Here is a 27777-nt window from a genome sequence, read left to right as displayed (position 1 = left end):
TGCTCCAAACTTACTTGAAACATACTTCTCTGTCTGCTCGTATGAATGTAACATCATAAGAAAATGTTTCACCACTGTTCAAATGCACTTTGGATTGCATCATTTATTTGTATGAATGTTTCCATCTGAATGGACTAAATATTCAATTAAAGAAATGACAATAAAATGAAAAGTAATCTCTTCAGTAATCAAAATACTTTTTGAATGTAACTGTATTCTAAATACTAATTATTTAAATTGTATCTGTGGAATACATTTATTTATATTTTGTAATCCCATTACATATATTCCATTACTCCCCAACCCTGCCAATATGCATAATATATATTCATGTACAACTTTAATACATATCGTTATTATAAAAAATAAAAGTTGTATACATAATATTAATAATAGATACGTAGTTTAACTGTATTTGCAAACGTGAGAAGAAATATAATAAATAACGTCTGCCGGAAGGTGGCGGTGTTTCCCCATATTTACACTACAACAGGTGTGCTTTTCATTCAACTCAGTATACTCATATTTACTTTCCAGATGGTGCACATGTGATTTAGTTAGAAGAAAAGAATAGCTGGATAAACTCAAATGTAATTTCTGTAACCCCCTGGGAATTAATCAGACTTAAGTATTCTGGCAGAATCAGAAATGCTGAAACCTACTCTTAACCATGCTAAAGTCCAAACTTCAACAAAGAACGGATCATAAATACGTGAATAAGGTGAACTTGGCAGAGCCAATCTCTTATCTGACTTTACTGACAAACCAGGAAGCTTTTCAAAGAGCAAAATGGCCCTTTATTATTATAATTGAATCCCTTAAGGGAGACAGACGTGTAATCAGGCGCAAACACCTTCACTTCCCCTTTCTGTGCACTCGCTTCAGTTGTTCCTCAAAGCAGGTGTTTAAAAACGGCACTTTTAAAGACCCGTCCATCACGACTGCCTATAACTTCTGCTATATTATTTTTATTTTTGCACAGAGAGGAGTGCTGAAAGGCAAACCAGTGCGGCTCAGTTGTCCAGACATCCGTGTGTGTGTGAAGAGAGAGAGAGAGAGAGCACCTGCGAACGGCAGCGAAGCGCAACACTCGTTTTTCTAGTAACACATTTTGTTTATTCAGTGGGTTTAATGCATAGATGCAGACGCTTTGTAGCTGGTGTGAATTTGCGCATTTGGTTTTTCTCCGTTACAATGTCCTATACTAATTAAGTTAGTCAGGCTTAGTTTTGTTTGGCTCGACTTTAAAGATACGATGAAGTTTAACGGTTATCTGAAGTTGCGCATCGGCGAGGCGGTGGACCTGAAGCCCACGACCACCTCGATGCGCCTCGCCGTGATGTTCAACAAGGCGAGCCAGACTCTGGACCCGTACATCGTAGTGAAAGTGGACGAGTATAAGATCGGACAGACAAACACTAAGCAGAAAACTAACATGCCCACTTATAACGAGGAGTTCTCCGTTAATGTGAACGACGGAAAGCTCGTAGAGTTAGCTGTTTTTCATGACGCACCGATCGGGTACGACGACTTCGTGGCCAACTGCACCATCCAGTTTGATGATCTGATGAAAAGTACAAACACAGAGGAGTCCTTTGAAGGATGGGTGAGAAATGTTGCCCCTTTTCTTTATCTCTCACACACTTGATCACATATCAGAAGTGGCATGTTTTCTCTTAAGGCTGTGGAAACCTAGTGTCTTGGAGTCAAAAAGGTTGCAAACCATTGAGCTAAGTCCACCAACCAGCTTAGGCTGATTTAAGCTTTCTCATTTTTAAGCAGGGATGGCAGACAGTGCACAGTTGTAGATGGAATTATGGTCCTTTTTAGAAGCAGAAGGGAGCTGTGGACTTACTATGTTAAATAGGATGTTATTTAGCATCTGTTGGCTATCAAGGGCTCTGTGTTTGTTGTACTGTGCAGGATACTCAATGATCTCAATATATCCAGGACTGGGGAGACCACATTTAAAAGTTTAAGAATCTGTAATTGAAAACGCATATTGATTGAGTGTTAGACCGAACATTGGACGAGACATTTACACCTCAATGGCTATGGTGGATACGGCCATATATGTTGATATATGTGTATGTGCAGTATGAACCAGAATATAATTTTTCTAATGATTCTTAAAAAATAATTGACCCCAAAATGAAAATTCTCTCATCATTTACTCACCCGTATGCCATCCCAGATGTGTATGACTTTCTTTCTTCTGCAGAACTCAAATTAAGATTTTTAGAATGTCTCAGCTGTTTTGGTCCATTCAATGCAAGTGAATGGGTGCCAAAATTTTGAATCTCCAAAAATCCCATACGTCAGAATAAAAGTAATCCATAAGACTCCAGTGGTTAAATCAATGTCTTCAAAACTGATATGATATGGGTGAAAAACAAATCAATATTTAAGTCCCTTTTTACTATAAATTCTCCTCACTGGGCAATCAATCTCCACTTTACATTTCACAATCTTCTTGTGTTTTTGGCGATTCACATTCTTCATGAATATCACGCCCTACTGGACAGGGAGAGGAATTTCTTGCAAAAAAGTATTTGTCTAACCACACCTATCATTTCCCTTCTGAAGATAAACACTGGAGTCATATGGATTACTTTATTGATGCCTATATGTGCTTTTTGGAGTGTCAGAATTTCGGCTCTGATTCACTTGCATTGACCTACAGAGCTGAAATATTCTTCTAAAAATCGTTGTGTTCTGCAGAGGAAAGAAAGTCATACACGTCTGGAATGGCAAGAGGATGAGTAAATAAGATAATTTTTTTGGGTGAACTATCCCTTTAAACTACCATACACACTTCTCTATTGTTTTATGTTTGTGCATAACTGATATACACTAAGGTTCATATGGAAGACAACTCACCTAACTTTCATAGTGCATGGCCATAAACTGTCAGTAAACTAAACTCATTGCAAACACTTCTTAAAATGGTGTTTGTGACCAAGGAGTTGGCAGAATAGGGATTGCCTGTTTGATGCTATTGTTATGTACCCAATTATTCAAGATTAAAGAGAGTTCTTTTGCAGATAGAGTTCTTGCTGTGTTCCCTGTATTGTGTCCTGTTCTGTTGCAGCCTATTTTCTTTTCTCTTACTGTACCGTGCATTGTGTTGGTTTCCTTAGGTTCATTTTAACCTGTTGTATTGTGTTCTTCTGTTTTTATTCTGTTGTATTGTGTTCTGTTGTATATTTTGTCTCCTTTTTCTATTCTGTTTTGTGCTGTTGTGTCTTTCCCCTGTGTGACCAGAAGAACTGCAGTGAGATTATGAGTGTGATCATCTTAACCATGTGGTTTCACACATGCACTCACAGGTCCGTTGTGCATTGCTTACTGTTCAGGCCTTTGACTGCAGCGCTATACATAACAAAGCTGATGCACAATCAGTGGTTAAACACAGGAAGTTAGGGCTTAATGCAAATCAGTCAAGACTGCTTGGACAGTGAGTTTGAATTATCACTTCTCAGGGTTTGTTTGTAGGTTGGTGGCAGCTAAGACTGGCTGAAACATCTTGCTCGGTGGCTTCAGCATCTTCTGTGGTCTGAACACATTTTCCATGTCTACACAGAGAAGCTCACTGCCCTTTTAGCTAGTGTCAGCAAGCTAACTGTACATTGCTGCAGAGACACAGTGACTAGGACAGCTGTGCAGCATTGGAGCACTCGGGCCAGCAGCTTAGTAAACAGGCCAAACAAGCATACGTTCTCATTTGGCAATGAGCTTGTCTTCAGCAGAAGTAGTGAACGTCTTCTCGTAACCTTCGTGTTTTGCATTAGTGCATTAGTTCTCCTTTCCCCAAAACATTTAGTTTCAGGGTGGCCAGTCATCCTGATACAGATAAACATTTGTCCATCCATTGAACAACTGTGTAGTTGTCAAAAAATATCAAGATTTCTTGTTAAAAATTATAGGTGTATATGCATATAAGGGAAAGTTTATATTTTAGATCCTGTAATTGGTAACCGTTTATGACGTCTGTTTTTCACCATTTTTAATAATCTTCAAGCTTACTTAAATAGTCTTGCTGTATGACAAATGCAGTTTGAAAAAATACAAATATTAATATACATTCATAGAAGCTGCATGTTTATTAATTACACAATACACAGAAAGATTTTGTTAAAAATAGATGTAGAGACAGTGTAGCATGTCACAATGCTTGAAATGTCACATCAATTGCATTTTAAATTCAAATGTTGTTGATGTATTTAAATAAGTCATTATTTATAATGACGATAAGTCAGGGCATGCGAGAAAGGAGTTTCAAAAACAGAACTCCATCCATCTTCAACCGCTTATCTGAAGTCGGGTCGTGGGGGCAGCTGGTCCAGCAGGGGGCCCCAAACTTCCCTAGCCACATTAACCAGCTCTGACTGGGGGACCCCGAGACGTTCCCAGGCCAGTGTGGAGATGTAATCTCTCCACCTAATCCTGGGTCTTCCCCGAGGCCTCCTCCCAGCTGGACGTGCCTGAAACACCTCCCTAGGGAGGCGGCCAGGGGGCATCCTTACCAGATGCCCAAACCACCTCAACTGACTCCTTTCAACGCAAAGGAGCAGCGGCTCCACTCCGAGCTCCTAACGGATGACTGAGCTCCTCACCCTATCTCTAAGGGAGAAGCCCACCACCCTTCTGAGGAAGCCCATTTCGGCCGCATGTACTCGCGACCTAGTTCTTTCGGTCATGACCCAGCCTTCATGAACATAGGTGAGGGTAGGAACAAAAATTGACCTGTAGATCGAGAGCTTTCCCTTTCGGCTCAGCTCTCTTTTCGTGACAACGGTGCGAAAGAGCGAGTGCAATACCGCCCCCGCTGCCCCGATTCTCCGGCCAACCTCCCGCTCCATTGTCCCCTCACTCGTGAACAAGACCCCGAGGTACTTGAACTCCTTCACTTGGGGCAATACCTCCTTCCCTACCTGGAGTACGCACTCCATCGGTTTCCTGCTGAGAACCATAGCCTCAGATTTAGAGGTGCTAATCCTCATCCAAGCTGCTTCACACTCAACTACAAAGCGATCCAGTGAGAGCTGAAGGTCACGGACCGATGATGACATGAAGACAACATCATCTGCAAAAAGCAGCGATGAGATCCCCAGCCCACCGAACTGCACACCTTCCCCACCCCGACTATGCCTCGGCGGAGACCAACCCCCACATGGAATGAACTTGACTTCATGCCGAGGACCCGGACACAGCTCTCGCTTTGGACGTACAGGGATTGGATCGCCCTAAGAAGGGACCCCCCCACCCCGTACTCCCGCAGCACCTCCCACAGTCTCTCCCGGGGGATCCGGTCATATGCCTTCTCCAGATCCACAAAACACATGTAGACCGGATGGGCATACTCCCAGGCCCCCTCCAGAATCCTTTCGAGTGTAAAGATCTGGTCCGTCGTTCCACGGCCAGGACGAAAACCGCATTGTTCCTCTTCAATCCGAGGTTCGACAATCGGTCGAACCCTCCTCTCCAGCACCTTGGAGCAAACTTTACCAGGGAGGCTGAGAAGTGTGATACCCCTGTAGTTGGCACACACTCTCTGATCCCCTTTTTGAAGAGGGTAACCACCATCCCGTTCTGCCACTCCTTAGGCACTGTCCCAGATTTCCACGCAATGTTGAAGAGGCGTGTCATCCATGACACCCCCTCCACATCCAAAGCTTTCAGCATTTCTGGTCAGATCTCATCAATCCCCGGGGCTTTGCCACTGCGGAGTTGTTTGACTACCCCAGTGACCTCCCCCAGGGAAATAGAATCTGTTCCCCCATCAGCCTCCGGCTCTGCCTCTAGCATAGAGGGTGTGTTGGGATTTAGGAGTTCTTCAAAGTGTTCCTTCCACCGCCCAATAACGTCCTCGGTTGAGGTCAACAGCATCCCATCTTTGCTGTATACAGCTTGGATGGTTCCCCGTTTCCCCCTCCTAAGGTGGCGGACGGTTTTCCAGAAGCACTTTGGTGCGGACCGAAAGTCCTTCTCCATGGCTTCTCTGAACTATTCCCACACCCACTGCTTTGCCTCCCTCACGGCCGAGGCCGCAGCCCTTCGGGCCTGTCAGTACCTTGGAACTGCCTCCGGAAACCTCCGGGACAAGAAATCCCGGAAGGCCTCTTTCTTCAGTCGGACGGCTTCCCTGACCACCAGTGTCCACCACGGTGTTCGAGGGTTACCACCCCTTGCGGCACCTAAAACCTTGAGGCTGCAGCTCTCCACCGCGGCTTCGGCAATGGAAGCTTTGAACATTGGCCACTATGGTTCAATGTCCCCTACCTCCGCAGGGATGCCTGAAAAGCTCCGCCAGATGGTGATCGGTTGACAGCTCTGCCCCTCTCTTCACCTGAGTGTCCAAAACATATGGCCTCAGATCCGACGACACGATTACAAAATCGATCATCGACCTTCGGCCTAGGGTGCTCTGGTACCATGTACACTTATGAGCATCCTTATGTTCGAACATGGTGTTTGCTATAGATAATCCATATCTAGCACAGAAGTCTAATAACAAACATCCACTTGAGTTCAGATCGGGGAGGCCGTTCCTCCCAATCACACCTTTCCAGGTGTCCCTGTCATTTCCCACGTGTGCGTTGAAGTCACCCAGCATCACTATGGAGTCCCCTACTGGGGCCCTATTCAGGACTCCATTCAGGGTCTCCAAGAAGGCCGAATACTCTGAACTGCTGTTTGGTGCACAACCCGTAGGTGTAGGGAGGCGACCCTCTCATCCACCGGGGTAAACTCCAACATAAAAACAGAACTATCTGGGATAAAACTGGTTGGTGATTCTCATGCAACCTGTCAAGAAAACATGCTGGTCCGATAAAATAGGCTCCTAAAGCCTATTTTTTAAAGGGCCATTTTTTATATTGTGACACACGTTCAACCCCCCCATATTTACATCATAGTCACACTAACTTGGCCATGTCAGTCATTTGTGCTGATTTAAATTTAAAAAATCATTGCACAATAGCATCTCTTTTACTGTAACATTAAAGGCCAAACATTGACATGGACAATTAATGTGTAAACATAAAAAAGTGTAACATTTCATTTAATCTCACAAGTTTTATATGATTTTAAGTGGAGATATACTGTGGATATACGTGGTCACAATTTCATTGTTTCTGCAGCTACAGATCACATAACTGCTAATTACTGATACTGCCTTTATTCTGTTTGAGCTCTGGGTGTTTTGTGCCAAGTTTCAGTCTCCTAAATGTGTGTAGAGCCTGAGGCTTTTGGGACAGATGGTATGTAGTGAAAGTTGTAGTTCAAAACAATACTGAGTTCCTCTGTGTGTGTGTGTGTGTGTGTGTGTGTGTGTGTGTGTGTGTGTGTGTGTGTGTGTGTGTGTGTGTGTGTGTGTGTCTGTCTGTTTAAGCTTGTTACTTACTGTATTTGGGAACTGCTTCTAGGAATCCAACAGTTTCTGTTATGTTTTACTTTCTCAGTCAATGAAACTAGCATACAAAAGTATTTAAGGCAAAGGCAAGGGATGCCGTGGTGTGAGTTTTTGACATTTAGAGTACTGTCTGAGAAACAAATTGTGTTTAACTGATTTTACGATTATTTGCACATTTTGTTATTCTGCAAGAACCGAGGCAAAAATTTATAGAATATCACAACTAAACATATTAGTGGATATGTTTCTTAGGGATATATGGACTCTTAAGTCCAGCCATACAATAGGTGAACTGATAAATACAAATAATTGTTTTGATTATAAAACTCTGCAAGTACAGTAAGACAAAATACACATGTTAAAAATACATTCTCTGAAAAACCTAAATATCTTATGCAGTGTCAATCAAATTGATCTAGTTCTGTATATTTTTACAGGAAAACAAAAATGTATTATAAAGAATATGATTGTTGCCCTAATATCAAAGGTTGTAGAAAAAAGAAATTATGATCCAACGTAAATTTTCTTGATAAAGAAATATGATCGTGCCTGGTTACGTGCATGTAAAATGGCTTGAAAAAGCATTTATATTTGACAATTTACATTACAAATTCAAGGTTTATTTCTAATTCTTCCACTCCAAACTTACTTCAAACTTACTTCTCTGTCTGCTCATATGAATGTAACATCATAAGAAAATGTTTCACCACTGTTCAATTGCACTTTGGAATGCATCATTTAGATGTATGAATGTATTCCATCTGAAAGGACTAAATATTAAATGAAACAAATGACAATAAAATGCAATGTAATTACTTCAGTAATCAAAATACATTTTGAATGTAACTGTATTTTTATTATCAATTATTTAAATTGTAACTGTAGTGGAATACAGTTATTTAAATGTTTTATTTTAATTACGTAATCCTGTTACACATATTCTGTTACTCCCCATCCCTGCACAGAGTTCACTGCATCCAACTGTTTTTATCTTCTGCAACAGAATATTAATGAAGTCCGTTGTCTGTCAGACACCCCACCATAAAGAATCAGTAACAGACTCCATAAATATACTGTTCTTTAATCTGTCCACAACACAGTTGGCAGAACAAGTTTTGAAGTTGTTCTTCCAACCCCGTGAAGCTTTCTGTTTTCTGTGGAACCCAAAATATGTTAGACAGATTGTTAGGGAGTGACAGTCTCAGCCACCATTTCCTTTCAGAATATGGAGGGGGAAAACATGCAGTGAAAGTATATGATGATTAAGGCTAGCATTCTGTCTAACAAGAGGAGGGAGGTGGACTGCCAAGAAGGCGGCACAGCAGGCAATATCTGCTTTCCACCATGGTGACATTGTGGGCCAGGTCCAACAGGGAAGAGGAGGCTTTGGGCTTGGTGAAAGACGACCTTACTGGAACAAGGCATCCACATTAGAGTGGAGGAAGTTGGTCGTGGCTGAAGTCCACCAACAGGAGGAGCCAGTAAGGTGTGCCAAATCTGTGTCGCAAGCCAAACAGGGCCAGTGGATGAAATAGGAGAGTGTGGAAAAACAGAAGATCAGCTGGAAGGACTTGTGGGAGATGGAGACAAGCAGGATATGTTTGCTCATTTGTGCAACCAACGATGCCTACCCCTCAAAAATCTCAACCAATGTTTGGACGAAGATCCATTATGCCCCCTTTGTTCATCACCAGTAACAATAAAGCGAATTTTTACTGGGTGCAAATTGAGCCTCTCTCAAGGACGGTACACCTGGAGACACAATCAAGTGCTTGGCTGCGACTCTGGTAACCAAGAGAACAGCCATCAATGCATTGACAACCAGGAGAACCAATCCAGCTCAACCAGTAACATTTGTCCAGGAAGGGGAACAAAAACAGTGGAAGATCAGTGGGGATTTCTTTAAGACTGCAAGGGAAGCTCAGCTTCCCCTATAATGTCAAAAAAATAATGGTCAAATATGTACTATTGTGTAAACAATGTATTGACTAAAAATGCGTTAGAACACGTTCATCTCGAAGACGAGTTCGTTCAGAATCAGCTACATTACATATAGCAGGTCGACTGACTCGATTTACTTCTCATACATTGCCGTAGCGTCAGTGCATTTCCCTGTTGAAGCCGAGCATCCATTGACTTCAGTGGGGCTGCTCTGAACAGTTTTTTTCAGTGCTCCGAAAATAGACGGTCATTGGATAAATGCTGCGATTATGTCCCACCCACGGACACTCAGCGTCTCTGGGGGTGAATGAGGAATGGGCTGGCCCGGACTCCGGGCTTCCGCGTGATGATTGGAGGATCTGTCGAAAGACTGCATCTCCTTTTGATTGACAGCGAATCTGTACTATAAGAAGTCACTGAAGCTATTTCGCGCTCAGTCCCATCGCGGATTTCTCAAGTGTAGTCGAAAGACAAACTGCTGCAACCTATTTCTTTATATTTGTTTGGCGAAATTGCTAGTCAATTTGCATAATACATTTCACACAATTATACACCACATTCCTTGTTTCAGTTTTACCAAGTTTAATATATTTTGTTTTAGAGCGTTCGTTCGTTCGTTCGTTCGTTCGTTCGTTCGTTCATTCATTCATACAGTAGGCTAGGCTAGCGTCGTACGGGTGAAACTGCGCACGATGGCAGACGGTGCTAATATTGTCGACCTGATTTTGGCGAAGCCATTTGAAAGTCTTCCTTACGAGGAAAAAATTAGAATTAAACAGCAGGGCAGATCAACACCTAAGACTGATTTAGTGCAAAAAATAGGGTAAATAAGTTTATAATGTAGGCCGAAAATGAGCTTCCCCTCTTTGAAAGACCAGCAGCCGCCACTGTGGAAGATCCCACCAAGGACAGCGTTGGACAGCTCAAGGCATCCCTGGACTGGCAAATGCTAATGGATGTGGGCTAATGGTCCCATCAGAAATAGCCATTGCTAACTTGAGGCCAGATCTGGTGCTGTGGTCCAACTCTTTGCACACAGTCTACTTTGTGGAGCTCACAGTCCCTTAGGAGGATGCCGTGCAAGAAGCATTTGAGAGGAAGAAGTTGCGATACACCGAGCTGGCAGCAGAGGCAGAACAGTGTGGCTTGAGAGCAAAGATCTGCCCAGTGGAGGTAGGGTGTCAGGGTATTGAGGCAACATCCATTGTAAGGCTGTTGAGGGACATGGGGATCAGTGGACCAGCCCTATGCCAGACCATAAAGACATCATTGGGTGTGGCAGAGTGGAGTAATCAATGGCTCTGGCTCAAGAGATGGACCCCAATTTGTCTCCCAAGTGAGTAGGCTAGGCAGATGCTGAGGGAGTGGTTCTAGGATGCCAGAACACACTGCTGAACCTACTGGAGACACTGTGGGCCCAGTCTGTGAAATGGTGATGAAAGTAGGAGCCTACTAGACAACCCCAATGAAGTGTCCGCCCAGCCTTCATCACCTTCACAACATCGGAATAGTGTAGGTCAGTCCTCCCAACACCATCAGGAGGAAAGGAGTATGCCAGTCCTTCCTCCACCATCGAGAGAAAATAAATATAGGAGAGGCACTTTGGAATTTATCATGTCCTGTGTATCTGAAAACTCTTACTCAAGTAATTTTTTACATTATTGCTTTTACTTACTGGAGTAATTATTATTTTTTAAATAATTGTACTTTTACTTGAGTAAAAGGGGCTACTCTGCCCACCTCTGGTTTAGAATATCTATGCTTCATTCTCTGATACTAATTGGGGTAACTCTTTTATATGCAAAGAAACAAACCTTAAACTACACTTTATTTAAATATACTGTAAATGTGAAGACTATTAAGAAAAACTTTATTGTTAACCAGTCAACTCGATAATAAATATGATTATAATTTGTAAACAAATAATAATAATAATAATAATAATAATACATTATTATTATTATTATTAATATTATTGTTATTATTATTAATATTTTTTTTATTATTGACTTATAGAATTTTATAATACAATAATAATATATTTCAGTCATTCATTGTTAACTTTAAAACCCTCTGGCTTTTATTTTGAAGGTCGAAACACTCCAGGAAGTTCTGTAAGTGTCTTGTTTGTGGGCTGTATCACAATAGTTTAATTTGCTTCTAATTCAAAAGCTGGTGAAATGCTCCTCCATTTCCATTCTCAGTGCATGTTATAAGCGAAGTGAACTATTGAGTATCTACACTACATCTGAGATTTTGTTTGTGTGTAGCACTCACATATTGCTCGTTGTTCTGAGAGCTGAAAATAGCAGCGAGCTTATCACCAGCATGCACTTGTTATGTATGTATGTCAACAGAGTTGCAACATTCATTAACACGCTGGTGCTAATATATTTATATTTACTACACAGCCTTTTGCTGTTTACAAAGCTATCTCATGTCTTCAAGGGGCTTTGAATAAAATGCATGAGTCATATGGACTACTTTAATGGTCTTTGATGTCATTTTTTGAACTTGACAGTAATGACCCTGACTAACACAATGTATCGAATTTATATCGGGCTCTTCGGACCGATACCCAATCAGTCTAAAAACATCAGTATTGAAGTCGATACTGATCCAGGTATCGAATCGGTGCATCCCTACCCTGGTTCAGATTAGTGTTCCTTTGAGTTAGATGTGATCCTGTTTGATACAGCTGAAGATTGATCTGTTTAATGCTAGTGCAAGTCATCAAAGTGATCATTTGTGACAGGGTGGAGGGCGAGGCCGGGTCGTGATTTTAAGCGCCCGGTCCCTTATCAGGCTAATCAAGCCTCAGAGAGGGATATAGGCCGACTGTGGACTGTGGTGCGACAGAGAGAGATGGTTTACGGGCAGCTGTCCGTCCTATGTGTGTGTTTGTGTCTTTTGTTTTATTTCTTCATTAAACTATTATTTATATTGTCAAGCCGGTTCTCGCCTCCTCCTTGCCCATTTAAACCCTTTTACACTGGTGCCGAAAACCCTGGAAGGAGGGTTACGCCGTAATAGAGTTCTCGCCGCTACCATCCACCCCAACGGAGCAGCCGTGGCCATCTTCCGGAGGACGGAGGAGCCCGGCCGTCTGGAAATGGAGGAATGGCCGCCGACCATGAGGGGAGAAGGGGCTCCTAACCGACTGCCTGGAGTGGTCAGGGCTGCTGCCAGGGGCGGAGGAGTCCCCTACCAGCCGCTGAAACGCAGCGGGGTCTGAGACCGCAGACCGTGAGAGGGGAGGGGCTCACTGCCGAACACCTGGAGCGGGATAAACGCTGCCAGGGGCGAGGGAGACCCCTTCTGTTCCCCGAGAACATGGCGGGGCATTCCGTCCAACAGGGGCTGGAGGACTGCCTCCGATCCACCCAGGGAGGCACGGCTGTCGTCCATTAGAGGGTGGAGGAGTGGCCGAGGACCAAGCTACAACGTATCGGTGAACCGGCGAGTAAGTGTTTTTTTTTCTTTTGACTCTCTCTCTCTCTCTCTCTCTCTCTCTCTCTCTCTCTCCCACTGCTGCTCCACATTGGCCTTTACCCTCTCTTTAAAATTTTACAGTTTTTTTTGTTGGGGGGTACTGTACAGTCATGCTGGGGGCTCTCAGGCCTGAGAGAACAATGGAGGAATGTGACAGGGCATGTGACGGGGCCGGGTCCTGATTTTACACATGCGGTTCCTTATCAGGCTAATCAAGCCTCCGAGAGGGATAAAGGCTGACTACGGACTGTGGTGTGACAGAGAGAAAATGTTTACAGGGCAGCAGTCCATCCTATGTGTGTGTTTGTGTCTTTTGGATTATTTCTTCATTAAACTATTATTTATATTGTCAAGCCGGTTCTCGCCTCCTCCTTGCCCGTCTAAACCCCTTTACATTATTATTGGCTATAATTGGTATGATATTAATGACTCATTGGTGCTATTCATATCTATCCAGTCAACATCGATGCTATACTACTCGTAATGCATGTGCCAGAAACACATGTGTTTTCATGTCAGCCAAAGTTCAGTTGAGGTTGGGCTAAAAGTGTGGGGACCAGGGGCTGATCATGCTAGATGCTTTTCTGCATACCTGCAGATGGATTCCTCCTATAGACTTGCTTCTCACTTGTTCATTTAACAAACCTTTTGTGAGGTATTGTCTAGATGCTATGAATTGTTTATTTTTCCACAACATAACTTTGGCCCATGAACCAGTCAAAAACTCTTTCTCTCTCGCGCTCTCTCTCTCTCTCTCTCTCGCGCGCGTGCTCTCTCTCGCTCTCTCTCGCGCTCTCTCTCTCTCTCTCTCTCTCTCATATATATATATCTCACACCTCTCTTACTCTCTCACACTCATTCACTCAGACACGCACACACATACACATACAAATAGGGTTTAGTTAAGTATGACATGCAGGCCTACACATGCCCACAAAGATGGTTTTCTATAAACTAGAGTTTACCACAGTCTCATAAACGCCCCCTGTTACCCCTCGCTCTCTCTTTCCATCTCTGGGTCTTTTTTTCCATTCTCTCTTTTCTCCTTTTTGCTCTACTGTCAAGCTGTTACAGTATGTTACAGTATGTTTTCATTAGTGTAAAAGTGTTTAGTGAGCAAAAGAAGTGGATGCATGATTGGTTGCAACTTGCATTTGTCAAAGATATTGGCCTCATTGTGTGTGCGCATTGTTTGTCTTGTTATACAGTACCAGTCAAATGTTTAGACACACTTGACTGAATTTCTTTCTCATAATCCTAAAAACCATTTGATCAAAATGCTGGTACTTAAATGCAAGATATTAGTTTTATTATTATTATAAAAACAAATGAAATAGGTAAGTTGTACTGGATCATGAAGGAAAAACAGCCAGCAAGTGCCCAGCATGAATTACATTCCTATATATGCACAGTGTACTGAATTCCATTAATACTGTTTAAAAAGCCTCCCAGGATTATTTTATGAAGTTGTTTGGGAAAATGCCCCAGAGTGTGAAGAACTGTAATCCAGGCTAGGTTGGCTACCTTGAAGAAGCAAAATATAAAATTGATTTAATTTGTATTTCCCATACTTCTATTTGTATTATTTCATAGTGTTGATGAATGAGTAGGGGTGTCTAAACTTTGAACTCATCACTTTATGATAATTAGTCCTCAGTATCAAATGAATGGAAATCCAAAGTTGTTCTCCTCAATTTATTACTGTTTTTGTGTGTGTTTTAGGTTGACCTTGAACCTGAGGGTAAGGTTTACATCCTCGTTACTCTCACAGGTTCATTTACAGATGGTAAGTCCCTATCACATTCTCTCTCTAACTCTCTCCCTTTCTTTCTCTGTATCTCTTTCATTTAACAAACATAATGTATTGGAATGCAGTATTTCTAGTCCTCTGATTATTAGTTTTTTTTCTGAGAAATTTTATTCTGCTGACACACTTTAAAAGAATTGCTCCCCAAAGATGTAAGTTCTCTGAATGAAAAATGCCATCTCTGACTTTTACATCTGCAACATTTACATTTTCACGGTGTGAAAAGAAGTACTGGTAATCCTAATTTATCCACTTTTGCTTTTGAAATATCTGTGCATTTGTGTATTTTTAATAAATTTTGAACTGTTATCGGAATTGTCAGCATATTCATATTACACCAACACACACAAAGCCACTTTTGGTCATTTTTTTTTTTTACATCTGTCCTTGTGTCATATCTGTGAATCTTTGTGCTATGTATGAATCGCACACCCACTGTGCAGGGGGGAGTGAGACAAGCTTCCTTTCAAGGCCTGTGGTTAGGCTTGCAGAGAATAGACATGTGTACATATGCATGTTGTCTTGTTCCTCTAAATTGTAAGATGATCATAATATAAAAAGATTGTGCTCTTCCCCCTCTTTTGTTTAGATGATTCTGCTGGAAGCACACGCCCCTATAAGGAATTCAATCGAAAGCGGCAGCAGGCAGTACGAAGGAAAATCCACCAAGTCAATGGACACAAGTTCATGTCGACTTTCCTAAAACAGCCGACGTTCTGTTTCCATTGCAAAGAGTTCATATGGTAGTGTGTTTTATTGCATACATGCATCTTTTTAAACATATAGTTCACCCAAAAATACAATTCATCAGTCATTACTCACTATCATGTCGTTCCAAACCCATATGATCTTTCTTCTGCAGAACACAAAATGAGATATTTGAAAGAATCACGATCGCTGATTTCCTATGATCGCTATTTCATGTTTACTCTGTGAAGTTTGTCAAACACTCAATGGAAATGGTGTGGTGTAGTGGTCTGGTAACTTAGGCTAGTAGCTGAAAGCTTATAGGTTCAAAGCCAATGTGGGTTGATCCATTAGCTATCCACAATTCACCTCAGGTTTCTACTGGGGGACTTTCCCAGTAACTCTAAGTGTACTGTAAGTTGCTTTAACATTAGCATTAGCTAAATGACAAATTAGTAATTGGTAATACCCAAAACAATGTAGAATGTCAGGCACTGTAGAGTCGAATCCAGGGTAGCTGGAATTAATGTAAAATGCTGTCCATGTGACAACAAATGAACTACATCTCACACGTTTTTAGATAATTTTTGTAGAAATACATAATATAACATTTAGTAATTACAATTAACTTTTAATTTGAAGTACATATTATATTACAACTTCCCATTTTTAAAACGGTATTTACAAAGTTCTTTTGGAATTATGTGCACAAACACAATGGGCATTATTCATAAAAACAGGAGCAGAACACATGTATATACATTGTTTTAAATTTAAGTCTTAAATGGTCCCGTTCATTTCAATTGAACAAATTTACTTAAAAATGCAATTACACACAAATTTGTTCTGCTCATGTTTCATGGCTCGTTGTGGGTGAGTGAGTGAGTAATTGACTGGCTGTAAACTTGTACATGATGTTTTGTGTGTGTGTGTGTGTGTATGTGTTTAGGGGTGTATTTGGGAAACAAGGATACCAATGTCAAGGTAAGAAGACACTATCTCTAAATTAAAAATTCATCATCTGTATTTAAACTGGTTGTGATCTAGATTCTAAACAACTCTGTTTTTGTGTGTGCATTACAGTGTGCACCTGTGTGGTACACAAGCGATGTCATCAGTTTGTGGTTACAGTGTGTCCACGCATGAAGAAACCGGCAAAGGAACAGGTAACACACACACACACACACACACACACACACACACACACACACACACACACACATACACCTAACCCTAAAATAATATTTAAGTAGTCCAAGACAAGTTACATTTTTTCCGTGTGGGGATTTTCTGAAAAGGTTTATTTATTGCCATTTTTAGCAATTTTGCCCCCGCAACTATTGCTAAACAAAGTCAGGCCTGTCTCAGTCCTGTGCTATATTGTTGAAATTACGTCTGATGAACGCATGCTCTTTCTCCTCCTGCTGGCCAGGAACGGAACTGCTAAAATTTTATTCACTGCTTTTTCACTCCCCCCCACTGTTTTGTTCCATTCCTTTGCAGACTACAAATCAGGGTTTCAGCATAAACATTCCACATAAGTTCAACATCCACAATTATAAGGTTCCTACCTTCTGTGACCACTGTGGCTCTTTGCTGTGGGGCCTCGTACGGCAGGGACTACACTGCAAAAGTACACTTCTCTCGTTCTGTCTCCCCTTCCACCCATCCTTCTTATTGATAGTGTTTTGTGATGCTCATTTTGTGTGTTGTGGTTTTATGCTTGTAGTTTGTAAGATGAATGTCCATATACGCTGTAAGGGAAATGTTGCACCGAACTGTGGAGTCAACAACGTAGAACTGGCCAATAAACTGGCAGAAATGGGCCTCGAACCAGGAGGAATGGCCAAACGCAACTCACTGGTACATTATATGCTCTCATTTGTACATACTGTTTCAGAAAGTAAAAAATATGTTCTGTTTGTGAGGGTGTAACTCTCAGGCTACAGTTTAAGTTTAATGTGCTTCATTGGCATCACAAATCACTGTATAGTTGTATTGCAAAAATTTATATGTAGCTTGGCTTCATACAATGAAAATGGTACAAAACTCAATACAAACATTAAAGGGTTAGTTCACCCAAAAATTAAAATTCTTTCATCATTTACTCATGTTTTTGCAAACTTGAATGGCTTCCTCTCTTCCATGGAACACAAAAGGAGATGTTAGGCAGTATGTTAGTCTTAGTCACTATTCTATCATTTTTCGCATTCAATGAAAGTGAATGGTGACTTTCTCTCTTCTTAGTGTCCTGCAGGTCTGGACTTTCATTCCCGAACATTGAGTGTGAGAGGAGATCAAGGTGAATCTAAACAAGAGCAGAGTCGAATGCTGGGAATCTCTAACTTCACACTCCTGCAGGTGTTGGGGAAAGGCAGTTTCGGCAAGGTCTGTGTTTGAGAATTATTCTTGTTCTCACCAGGTCCAATGTGAATAAATAACACAAAAGTTGGTATATAAATATATATATTTTTTACCAACTTTCTGACAATCAAGATTGACTTGCTGTTATGCAAAGTGACCCAATATGTAATATCTTAGTGGTCGTTAAGTATATTCTTGTGGGCAGAAAATTGACCTACTCTCTGTAAAATAAAAATAAAAACAAAGTTTATTGCAGTGCAAATGTTTAAGCTTTTGGACATTTTAAAGTTTAAACCGTGTTTCATTATAAAATCTTATCCTGACGTAATTTTGCCTTGGTATAAGCAAGCCAGTAGTGTGCAAAATAAAGGAACGATGCTGCATGCTCCTTCACACTGTTTCTATTGTGTGTTTCTAGGTGATGCTGGTCCGGTTAAACTGTTCTGATCGGGTGTTTGCAGTGAAGGTATTGAAGAAAGACATCATTCTTCAGGATGATGATGTGGAGTGCACTATGACAGAAAAACGAGTGTTATCCCTTGCATCTTCTCATCCTTACCTCACTCAGCTCTACTGCTGCTTCCAGACACCGGTGAGACACACACACACGCACACACAAACACACACCTGCACTGTTGTTTGAGAGGCCAGTCTCAAACTGTTCACTGAATGTAAACATGTACTTTGGTTTAGAGTAGTAGGACTCAACTGGTGGGTCAAAAATGTATCACAGGATTGTTCATTAGGGTCACGGACAGCAGGGAAAAACAATGCTAAATACAACTGTTGAAATGCTGCTAACCATATAAGAACAGTAGTACAAAACAAACAGGCTTACCAACTTTTAAAATGGAGAATAAAATGCTTATCTATCTGAGTATGGTTTGCCTGACTTTCTCCACAAATATGCCACAATGATATTTAAATTTTAAGGACATTTTTATTACTTTTGTTAGATAATAGTTTTGATGTGGGGTTACCACTCGATGTTTAATGAAAAATCTGAATCTTGAAGCAAAACCAGGGGTTTGCAGAACCTTCAGTAGAGGGCACTAGAGAATCAAGCACAGGTTGAGCTACATCAATACATGTTAATTGGGGAAATGTTTACACTGCAATTTCCATGTATGAGTACTGTCTCTCTCTCTCTGTCATGAGAGGTTATTGGTTATCTGTAATCTGCTTGCGTGAGTTTCACTTAAAGCCTGTAGAATTGCTTGTCTAAAATAGTCTTTAAAGCTTTTACAATCATAGACACTCAATTGATGCACACATACACTGTAGCATCTGTAATCTTATTTTAAGATCAGTGGTTTTAGTGTTGAATGTGATGTAAAACTACAAATGTAGAGTACTTGTACTGAGAACTAAACAACACACGTTTGTTTTTCTATCATAGTGTGGACATTTCAATGACTTCTTTTGTTTTTATACAGGGTTAAATATACTTTCTGTCCCTTAACCCTATTTCTCACAGAGATCTTTTTGCATTTTTATATTTTCATTTTTAGACATTTTTATATTTTCATTTATATAGTATGTTTATTAAACCGTCTTTCTAATGATGACTGTTTTGCTATGCTTGTGGAGATATTTGGCCCCCACAATGTAGGCAAACCCTGACTCACTCACACAGGTTTCAAAAGGATTTGAAGACTTAGATTTCATGTTCAGTCAAGCAGAATAGATCTGACATGATGACCTCTCTAGATTTATTACTGCAAATCCATGTGAAAATGTATATGCAGGAACTCCCTCAAGGTCTCGCTGCCGTGTAAATGCATGTGCATTTGTGTGTATGTAATGAGAAGAAGAATTTATGAACCAGTTTGTCGTAGGTCTTTCACAGCCCTGACACACACAATCAATCTCATAAACCATCCACACTTGAGCGACATACAAAGGGCACTCGTGACCCTCTAGGGGCCAGATTACTTCTGATAGGGCCGCAGAGTGGCTGTACAAATCGATGATCTCAGAGGGCTTTCAGTGTTTGGGATTGTTGCAGTGTGTATGTGTCTGTCCATGTGTGTTAATGTGATGGTATGGTCATTAGTGAATGTGCCATGGGTTTCTGATAAAATAAATAATCAAAGAAACATGTGATTTAATGCATTTTCACAAAGCCAGCATAAAATCTGGTACACTTTCTATATTCCAGCCAAGAATCAACCACTTGAATAGGAAAAAACATCTGACTAACATGTAAAACAAGTAGCCACAGATTGCTTTGTTTTAATTAGCAATTTAGGGCAAAGTAATCTGGAATACATCTGAAATGGATGTATACCAACCTTTATATATTTTCTTCTGTGCTCTTTCACAGGAGCGTCTGTTTTTTGTGATGGAGTTTGTGAATGGAGGTGATCTGATGTTTCATATTCAGAAGTCCAGGAAGTTTGAGGAAAACAGAGCAAGATTTTACACTGCAGAAATTTCATCTGCGCTAATATTCCTCCACAGCAAGGGAATTGTCTACAGGTTAGACACAAACACACCCAACATAATAGTTTTCTCTCAATGTCTCTGAATTTGCTGATGTGTGTTTTTACTTGCCTTTTTGAACCACTGCTTCTGTCCTCTGGGATTCATTAAAACTACCAGACTCTGATCCTTACCTCAGCATTTCCATTGATACAAACCCTTTACTCTATAGCCTTTTAAAGCTGCAATCTAAAAATGCTCAAACAGCTTCAAACAGCGCCGATGCTGAAGCACAGAGCTGATCTGCAAGCCACACAGTCACTCGAAGCTCAAACAATCCTTTATTAAACTGGGACACCTGTGTCATCATGATCTCATGTTTCTCAAGTGCAAAATATGCTAGAGTTGGCTTTCATGTATTCAGTAAATTGACAAATTATTTTATAACAGTGATCATGCAATTACTGTAAACAGACTTTGCATTTAAATTTGTGACATTAAGTGTGACATTAAGTCAAATATAAATGTATAAAAATGTACTTTAAAATGCATGTTTCAGGTTTGTGGAAATGTTATCTTTGTGTCCATGATGGTTTCATAGATTTTTATGAAACATTTACAGAATTTTCTAGAAAATATATCTAAAAAAAAATAATAATTATAATAATAAAATATATAAAATAATTTAATGTCTTTTCACAATTTCAATTTGAAATTTCAAATTGTGTAATTATCAGGTAAAAGGTATTAAAATACTTCCATTGAATATATGAGTGTACACACCATCAATATATATATATATATATATTTATATATGTGTAAAAATATTTCAAGGTAAAAAATATTTTTGAAAGTGTGTTTGAGTCACAAACTATAAGAGATTTTCATAGAAATTGTCATTTGACCTGAGCAAATTGTCTTTTCATAAAAAAAAACTTCACACAAAGATGGTCTAAATGGGTGTTTCTATGTCACATGACAACAGAATTCCTATCAGCATTCAAATATATATATATATATATATATATATATATATTTTTTTTAAGTATTTCTCTGCTTATTGTTTTAAGCAATAATAATAAAAGATTATTCAGTAAATGCTTATACCACATTTTTTTTGCTAAACAATTTTTTATCGAGTTTCTGTCTCTGGACGGTTATGCCACTTAGACATTTTTTACTTTAAGCCTCGTAAAAAATATCAAAATTAATTTAAACTTTCTATTCACATAAATATTTTGTGTGAGCTGCATTTTTAATGTACTTTTGAATAATTTAATAGATCAGGACCAAAACTGAGCATCACGTCATTGACCTGTGTGTATGTATGCTGTTGTAATCTGAATCTGGATATAGCAATGCGTGTTTGTGTCACAGGGATCTGAAGTTGGATAACGTTCTGCTGGATAAGGATGGTCATTGTAAACTGGCTGACTTTGGCATGTGTAAGGAGGGAATGTTTGAGGGTGTTGTCACGGGAACCTTCTGTGGAACCCCAGATTACATTGCTCCTGAGGTGATTTCAAAATACAGACATTTATCATAGAATTCTAGAACAGTCACATAACCGAACTCGCCACATATGCTTAAACATTAGAACACATATCAAAGAATTCTAGAACACATGAAACAAATGAGAAATCTAGAACACACACTCGCATTGCATTTTTCAAAAAAATTCATTATTATACCGCTAAAAATGACTTGACTTGAAATGTGTATTTTAGAACACAAAACTATATGTAAAATATGCGTGAGAATGTGTGTAGCTGTTTTGTGTGTATGTTTTAAATGTAATTTTGTGTATGCATGTATAGATCTTGTATGACAGAGTTGTAAATGTAATTTTGTGTATTTAATATGCACGTATAGATCCTTCAGGAGATGCTGTATGGGCCTTCGGTTGATTGGTGGGCTCTCGGTGTGCTTCTGTATGAGATGCTATCTGGCCACGCCCCCTTTGAGGCAGAAAATGAGGATGACCTTTTTGAGTCCATCTTGAACGAAGAGATCATCTACGCATCCTGGCTCAGCATCAATGCTATTGACATTCTCAAAGCGGTGAGCTGTTCATTATTCGTTTAAGGGCCCTGGCTTTATACAGGCACACAGTAGAATGTCTTGAATAAGACAGTGATTGTTTATACCTCATGATTGAAGGAAAGCACATGTTAGTTCTTTGCATTCAACAAAGAATATCAGCAAACAGTAAATACCTACCATCTTTTCTCTCTCTGTCCCTTTTGCACTCTCTCTTACATCACTATATTTAGCCTTGATCCACAATCCACATCTCTCACATGACTGTAGCTAAAAATAATGAGCCTTCACATCAAATGTACACATGCACACAGACCCCTGTTCTTCCTCTATAGTGTTTGTTTGACTGTGAGGCATGGTGGAGGAGCTGTAATAATGCTGGGGATGATTTTTCCCCCTTAAGAGCAACTTGCAATTATTAAAGGTCCAGTAAATTCCCAATAGTATCGAGGAAATTCTACTGCTGAATGTCAGGATGGCTGCCTGTGTTGAAATCTCAAATTTGGGCCAACCAACATGACATTGACCAAACGAAGAGTCGATCAATAGAGTTGCTGAAACAGTTCTATTTATAGAGTGGCAGACCTCAGTCCTATTGCAGTGCTGTGTATCTGATGTAGATACACCAGTAATAAACAGATTTCAGTAGAGGAATGGACCTTCTAAGCATGGTTCAGGTCTGCATATAGCTACAGAGAGTGACCTGAAGTTTACACTTGTGAATAAATGAAAAGGTCATCAGAATTTTCCATCAATGGTTTTTGTAAATAATTTAATCAATAAACATATAGCAAAAATGTTATGTATTGTGTAAGTGTTTACATTTACGCATTTGGTAGATACTGTACTTCTATCATATCCGACTTAGTTTATTCCAACTTTACATTTTTATCAGTACATGCATTAAGCTGGTGCCACACTAGCAGACTCCAAAAACCCGATTTTGGCCAAGGGTGTCACCCATACAGATTGTTTTGCTGAGATGTTGCTCTCTTCAGTCAGAGGTATAACAGTTATATCATTTCTTCAGTAAAAGAAAAAGCTCATTGGTCACAGCGACAGAATGATTCTTTCAAGCAAGCTGGATGTGTTTTTTCAGTTTTTGAAGCCAGAAGGGTGTCCCAATGGTCACGTGATTAACACCTCCCGCTGATGGACGCTTCGTCTCTCTCTGCCTGGCCAGCGATTATGTTAATGAATCTCAAACCTGAAAATCACTGCAAAAATTGGCTGATGTGGCACCGGCTTTAGCTGGAAATCAAACCAGTGACCTTAGCATTACCAGTGCTTTGAAATACAAGTTAAGCTACACAAAGCCATGGACCCTTTTCGCACTTCTATGAGAAGTAAACACGGAAGTAAAACACGGAAATTCGATAGCGGTGAATGGGAGTGAATGGGAGAGCACAGCAATGTTTTTTGCTTACCCATTTGCTCCAACATCAGAAGAAAATTTGTCTTTTTTACTTCTATTACGTTTCCACAACTTTCCAAATGAAGGAGAAATAAAAATAGAGAGCATTGGAATAAGACAGTCAGAAGAGAGAAGATGGCAAATTTACTGTCACACTCTCAGCAGCTGTATTAGAAACCTTATTGCATCTGTGGTAACTATTTTTTTAAACTAATTCCAGTGTAATATAATACAAAGTATAATATTATACATTTCCACTAAATCATTTATTTATTTGCACACTAATAATCTGGTGGAAACACAGAAATTGAAGGCAAACTGCACCCCATACTGCTGCGGAAGTGGTGTGGGGTGTAATGACGATATGCGCTTTTTTCGTGCGGATGACCCTGGTTCAATTCCACATTTTTGTCCCACTTTTTCCTATCCTGTTTCTCTTAATATTACCTTTAATAGTAAAATTTATACTTATAATCAGGGACAGGCTGGCCATAGGGATAACCGGGACTTTTCCTGATGGGCTGGCCGTGAAACGGGGTCAAACAGGGCTGAACGGGGTGCAAAATGGAGCCGTGATATGCCAACTTTTGGGCAACTACAACCCCCACCCCCCCACCAGTGGTGGTTCTGGCTTACTTGGTGCCATAGGCGAGATCCGACGTGGAGCCCCCCTTAATATCAACAACAACAACATGAGAAACAGGTCAATATTTAAGTCCTTTTTATACTCTAAATCTGAAAGTCACATTTGGTGACTGTGTAGTTTCACTTTCACGTATGAATGTGTAAGTGTAGATTTAGAGTAAAAAGGGACTTACATATTGATCTCTTATTGAAAACTTAGTATCTCACCCACATCTATCAGGTACCCTGTCGTGCCACCCCAGAGAGTGTTGCCACCCTAGGCAGCTGCCTATATCGCCTATGCCAGGATCCGCTACTTTTGGGCCGGTATTTATATAAAATCCAGGGCCGATTTGTCTTCCCAGTACGCCCCTGCTAATAAGAATACATACAAATGAATATAATGGTGATTTGGTCACAGTGAAGGTCGGGGATCTGAGAGAGTTTTTTTGTGGTCACTTTGATTTTACTATAAAATACCATGGTGGTACTATGGTTACTGTAATAAAACAGTGGTTAATTTTTGTAAGGGAAGGTAAGCTTTAGGGGTAGGAGTTAGCGTAGGGTGTCTGTGGGACTCAAAATAAACATAATAAACATGCTGCAGTGATGCCCTTATACTGTATGTTATTATTTAAATAGGGGTATAGGAGATGCATGTTTGTCAGACGTGTACAGACATATTTGTCTCAGTAGGAAGAGATCTCACATTTTTTATTATTTTTCTCAGTTTCTGATGAAGAATCCATCTCGGCGTCTGGGTTGTGTGGCTGCAGATGGCGGAGAGAGTGCTATTACTTGTCACCCATTTTTCACTGGCATTGACTGGGACAAACTTAACCGTCGGGAGCTGGATCCACCTTTCAAGCCCAGAATTGTGAGTAAAATCTTTTAAAGCCTAGAATTGTGAGTAACATCTTTTAAAGTGAATAATCATTACATTAAACCTCACATTCACATTTTAATCCCTGAAAAAATTATATTTTTTCATATAAGAGTTTGAAATATGAAATATAACTGCTGCCTGCAGTTTTTCACACCCAAATTTAAAAGCTCACTTGGACTAATAGCAAAATATTGGTCTCATTTTACAGAAAACTCCTCACATTAAAAATAAATAAATTAATTAATAAATAATACTGAATATGTTTACAATCTTTTGATGAACATACACTCACGTCAACTTTATTTGGTATACCTGTACATCTACTTATTCATGCGATTATAAGTAGATATAATCGCATGATTATATCTACTTATAGTCCATTATTTGGACTACAGCCTTGGTTTTCTGTTCTTGGCTGACAGAAATGGAACCCAACGTGGTCCTCTGCTGTTGTAGCCCATCCGTCTCAAGGTTCGACATGTTGTGCATTCTGAGATGCTATTCTGCTCACTACAATAGTACAGAGGGGTTATTTAAGTTACTGTAGCCTTTCTTTCAGCTTGAACCAGTCTGGTCATTCTCCATTGACCTCTATCTTCAAAAGGTGTTTTCTTCCACAGAACCAAACATTTTTCACATGATTTTAGGTTTTCTCACCATTCTCTATACACTCTAGGGTCTGTTGCACTTGAAAATCCCAGAAGATCAACAGAGATACTCAAACCAGTCTGTCTGGCACCAACAATCATGCCACTGTCTAAATTACAGATTTTCTCCATTCTGATGGTTGATGTCAAAATTAACTGAAGCTCCTTACACATATCTGCATTATTTTATATATTACACTTCTGCCACATGATTGGCTGATTAGATAATCGCATGAATAAGATGTACAGGTGTACCTAATAAAGTGGCCGGTGAGTGTACATTAGTTTTTTCCTTTCTTTGAAAGCCTGTGATTCAGTCCCCAATTTTAATATTTCTGCATCATTACCACAGGGTTGTCCTCAAGCCTTATCTTTTAATTGTATGTAACAAAGGTAAAACTGATAGAGCACTGTAAAAAGTTCACATATAGGAACTTTTATATTTTAAGCCTTAGCTTATTACACACTCCTGGTGCTGCCCACAAAGTTTAAGGGTTTAATGCACCTAAAAGTATGTATTTGTTTCTCTCACAGAAAACTGCAGAAGATGTGAATAACTTTGATCCAGACTTCACCCAAGAGGATCCCACTCTTACGCCCATTGATGACTGCCTCATCCCCTCCATCAGTCAGGACGAGTTCCGTGACTTCTCTTTCACCTCTACTGAACTTTTGAAAGTGGTTTCTGAGACAGAGGGTAGAGGTGAAGAAACTTGCAATATCATGGAACCAAACGAATTGTGATTGGAAACATTTGGATGTTCTAAAAGAACATGTAGGCACTGGCAATAGACTTGAAGTCCCCTTCAGTGGTCTTGTCAGAGAAAACTATATTTTTTCACCTAGCTTTTTGGTCTGTGCCTAAACTGTAAGACTGTTAAGGCCAATGGTACTGCTTTAACATGACAGTGTAATTGTAGGTTAATTTATCTTTGGATCAGGAGCATCATGAAGGATGCAGTGAGATCTCCATGGAAGACTTTACATGCACTCTACCCCAGAATACACCAGTTTACAATTATGTCCTTAAACAGTAGTGCTTTGTACAGCAGCATTGGAGAGCTGATCATAAACGGCTCTGTTCTAAATCTCACTGATCTTGTTGGTTTGCCCCAAATGTTCATTTTCAAAGGTTTAGAAGACTTGATTTGATCTCTCTGCACTTGTTGTGTTTAACACAGCCAAAGTTGGAGCAACAGTGTCACTTTTTCAATTAGCATTGTTCTGCTGTCCTTGAACATGGAAAATTAAGAATGTATGAACGGAAACTCTAGTTATGTTTAATTATGTACACATATTTGTGTTACTCTGGGACATTTATTGTTTTGTCTCTGTTTGTTTGGTATTATATTTCAGGCCATAATTTCATTCATGATTTTGCCCCAAGTATCTGTAGATGTTTTATTGTTGATTAAGGTTGCAGTATTTGCAGACTCTGCATTAAGACCTTCTGTGACTGTGCCTTCATTAAAAGCCCTCTCTCCTGAGCTGAGGGGTTAAAGGCTAATACGCTCAGATGAGACTCTGACCCGTTGAATTTTTTTAAATAAGGCCAGCAATTCTTTCGTCTCATCCTCATAATTCTTTACATTCGCTTATTTGGAATTTCTCAGTCCAGGCAGGGCAAAATATCTGTTGGTGTTTGTTTCCATGTCAGTACATACTGGTCACCGATTTCCAGTAATTACTTTTTGCGCAGTATTTTCACAATGTCTATAAGGGCCAAATTGGAAAGAGAGCAAGAGAGACATTGTGTGCAGCCCCTATCAAACCTTTCAATGTACAATACTGCCAGGAGCATAACTAGAGGGAGGGGAGGGTGGGCAGCTGCCCTAGAACCCAGGGTGAGAGGGGGCCCGCAACGGTTGACCAAAAGAAACCATAGAAATGACTTTGGGACTGAGGGGTGATGAAAAACGATCAAAGTCCCCCAAGGAGGTTTGTAGAAAATAAATATACTAATGAAAATAGTAATGAGTATGTAAGAGACTAAGAATTCGAGAAATTTGAATTCGTGTCCGAGTCACAAGTACATTT

General features: G+C 40.1%; 1 protein-coding gene across 2 annotated transcripts; it reads left to right on the top strand.

Annotated features, from left to right (window-relative positions):
- Positions 1 to 935: 935 nt before the first annotated feature.
- LOC127617639 (protein kinase C eta type-like) lies at positions 936 to 27256 on the top strand. 2 transcript variants are annotated; one of them, XM_052089650.1, is made up of 14 exons: positions 938 to 1606; positions 14570 to 14633; positions 15244 to 15397; positions 16291 to 16325; positions 16425 to 16507; positions 16845 to 16974; positions 17071 to 17204; positions 17589 to 17729; positions 18124 to 18297; positions 20032 to 20186; positions 21507 to 21645; positions 22002 to 22190; positions 24938 to 25084; positions 26275 to 27256. In XM_052089650.1, the coding sequence occupies exons 1-14, from the start codon at positions 1256 to 1258 to the stop codon at positions 26482 to 26484; spliced, it is 2106 nt and encodes a 701-aa protein (XP_051945610.1). In that variant the 5' UTR covers positions 938 to 1255; the 3' UTR covers positions 26485 to 27256. The 2 variants fall into 2 exon arrangements, with proteins under 2 accessions (XP_051945609.1, XP_051945610.1); XM_052089649.1 differs by having other exon boundaries at positions 936 to 1606; positions 16845 to 17204.
- Positions 27257 to 27777: the final 521 nt, after the last annotated feature.

Source organism: Xyrauchen texanus, chromosome 24 (genome assembly GCF_025860055.1).
Source record: "Xyrauchen texanus isolate HMW12.3.18 chromosome 24, RBS_HiC_50CHRs, whole genome shotgun sequence".
Taxonomy (NCBI): domain Eukaryota; kingdom Metazoa; phylum Chordata; class Actinopteri; order Cypriniformes; family Catostomidae; genus Xyrauchen; species Xyrauchen texanus.
The sequence above is the reverse complement of the archived record's forward strand: the minus strand, read 5'-3'. Positions and strand labels throughout refer to the sequence as shown.

Coding starts and splice junctions, on each gene's coding strand:
- LOC127617639 (XM_052089649.1), top strand. CDS start 1,256: ATGAAGTTTAACGGTTATCTGAAGTTGCGCATCGGCGAGGCGGTGGAC. Junction 16,326..16,424: donor ACAAGGATACCAATGTCAAG/GTAAGAAGACAC, acceptor TGTGCATTACAG/TGTGCACCTGTGTGGTACAC. Junction 21,646..22,001: donor CAGATTACATTGCTCCTGAG/GTGATTTCAAAA, acceptor ATGCACGTATAG/ATCCTTCAGGAGATGCTGTA.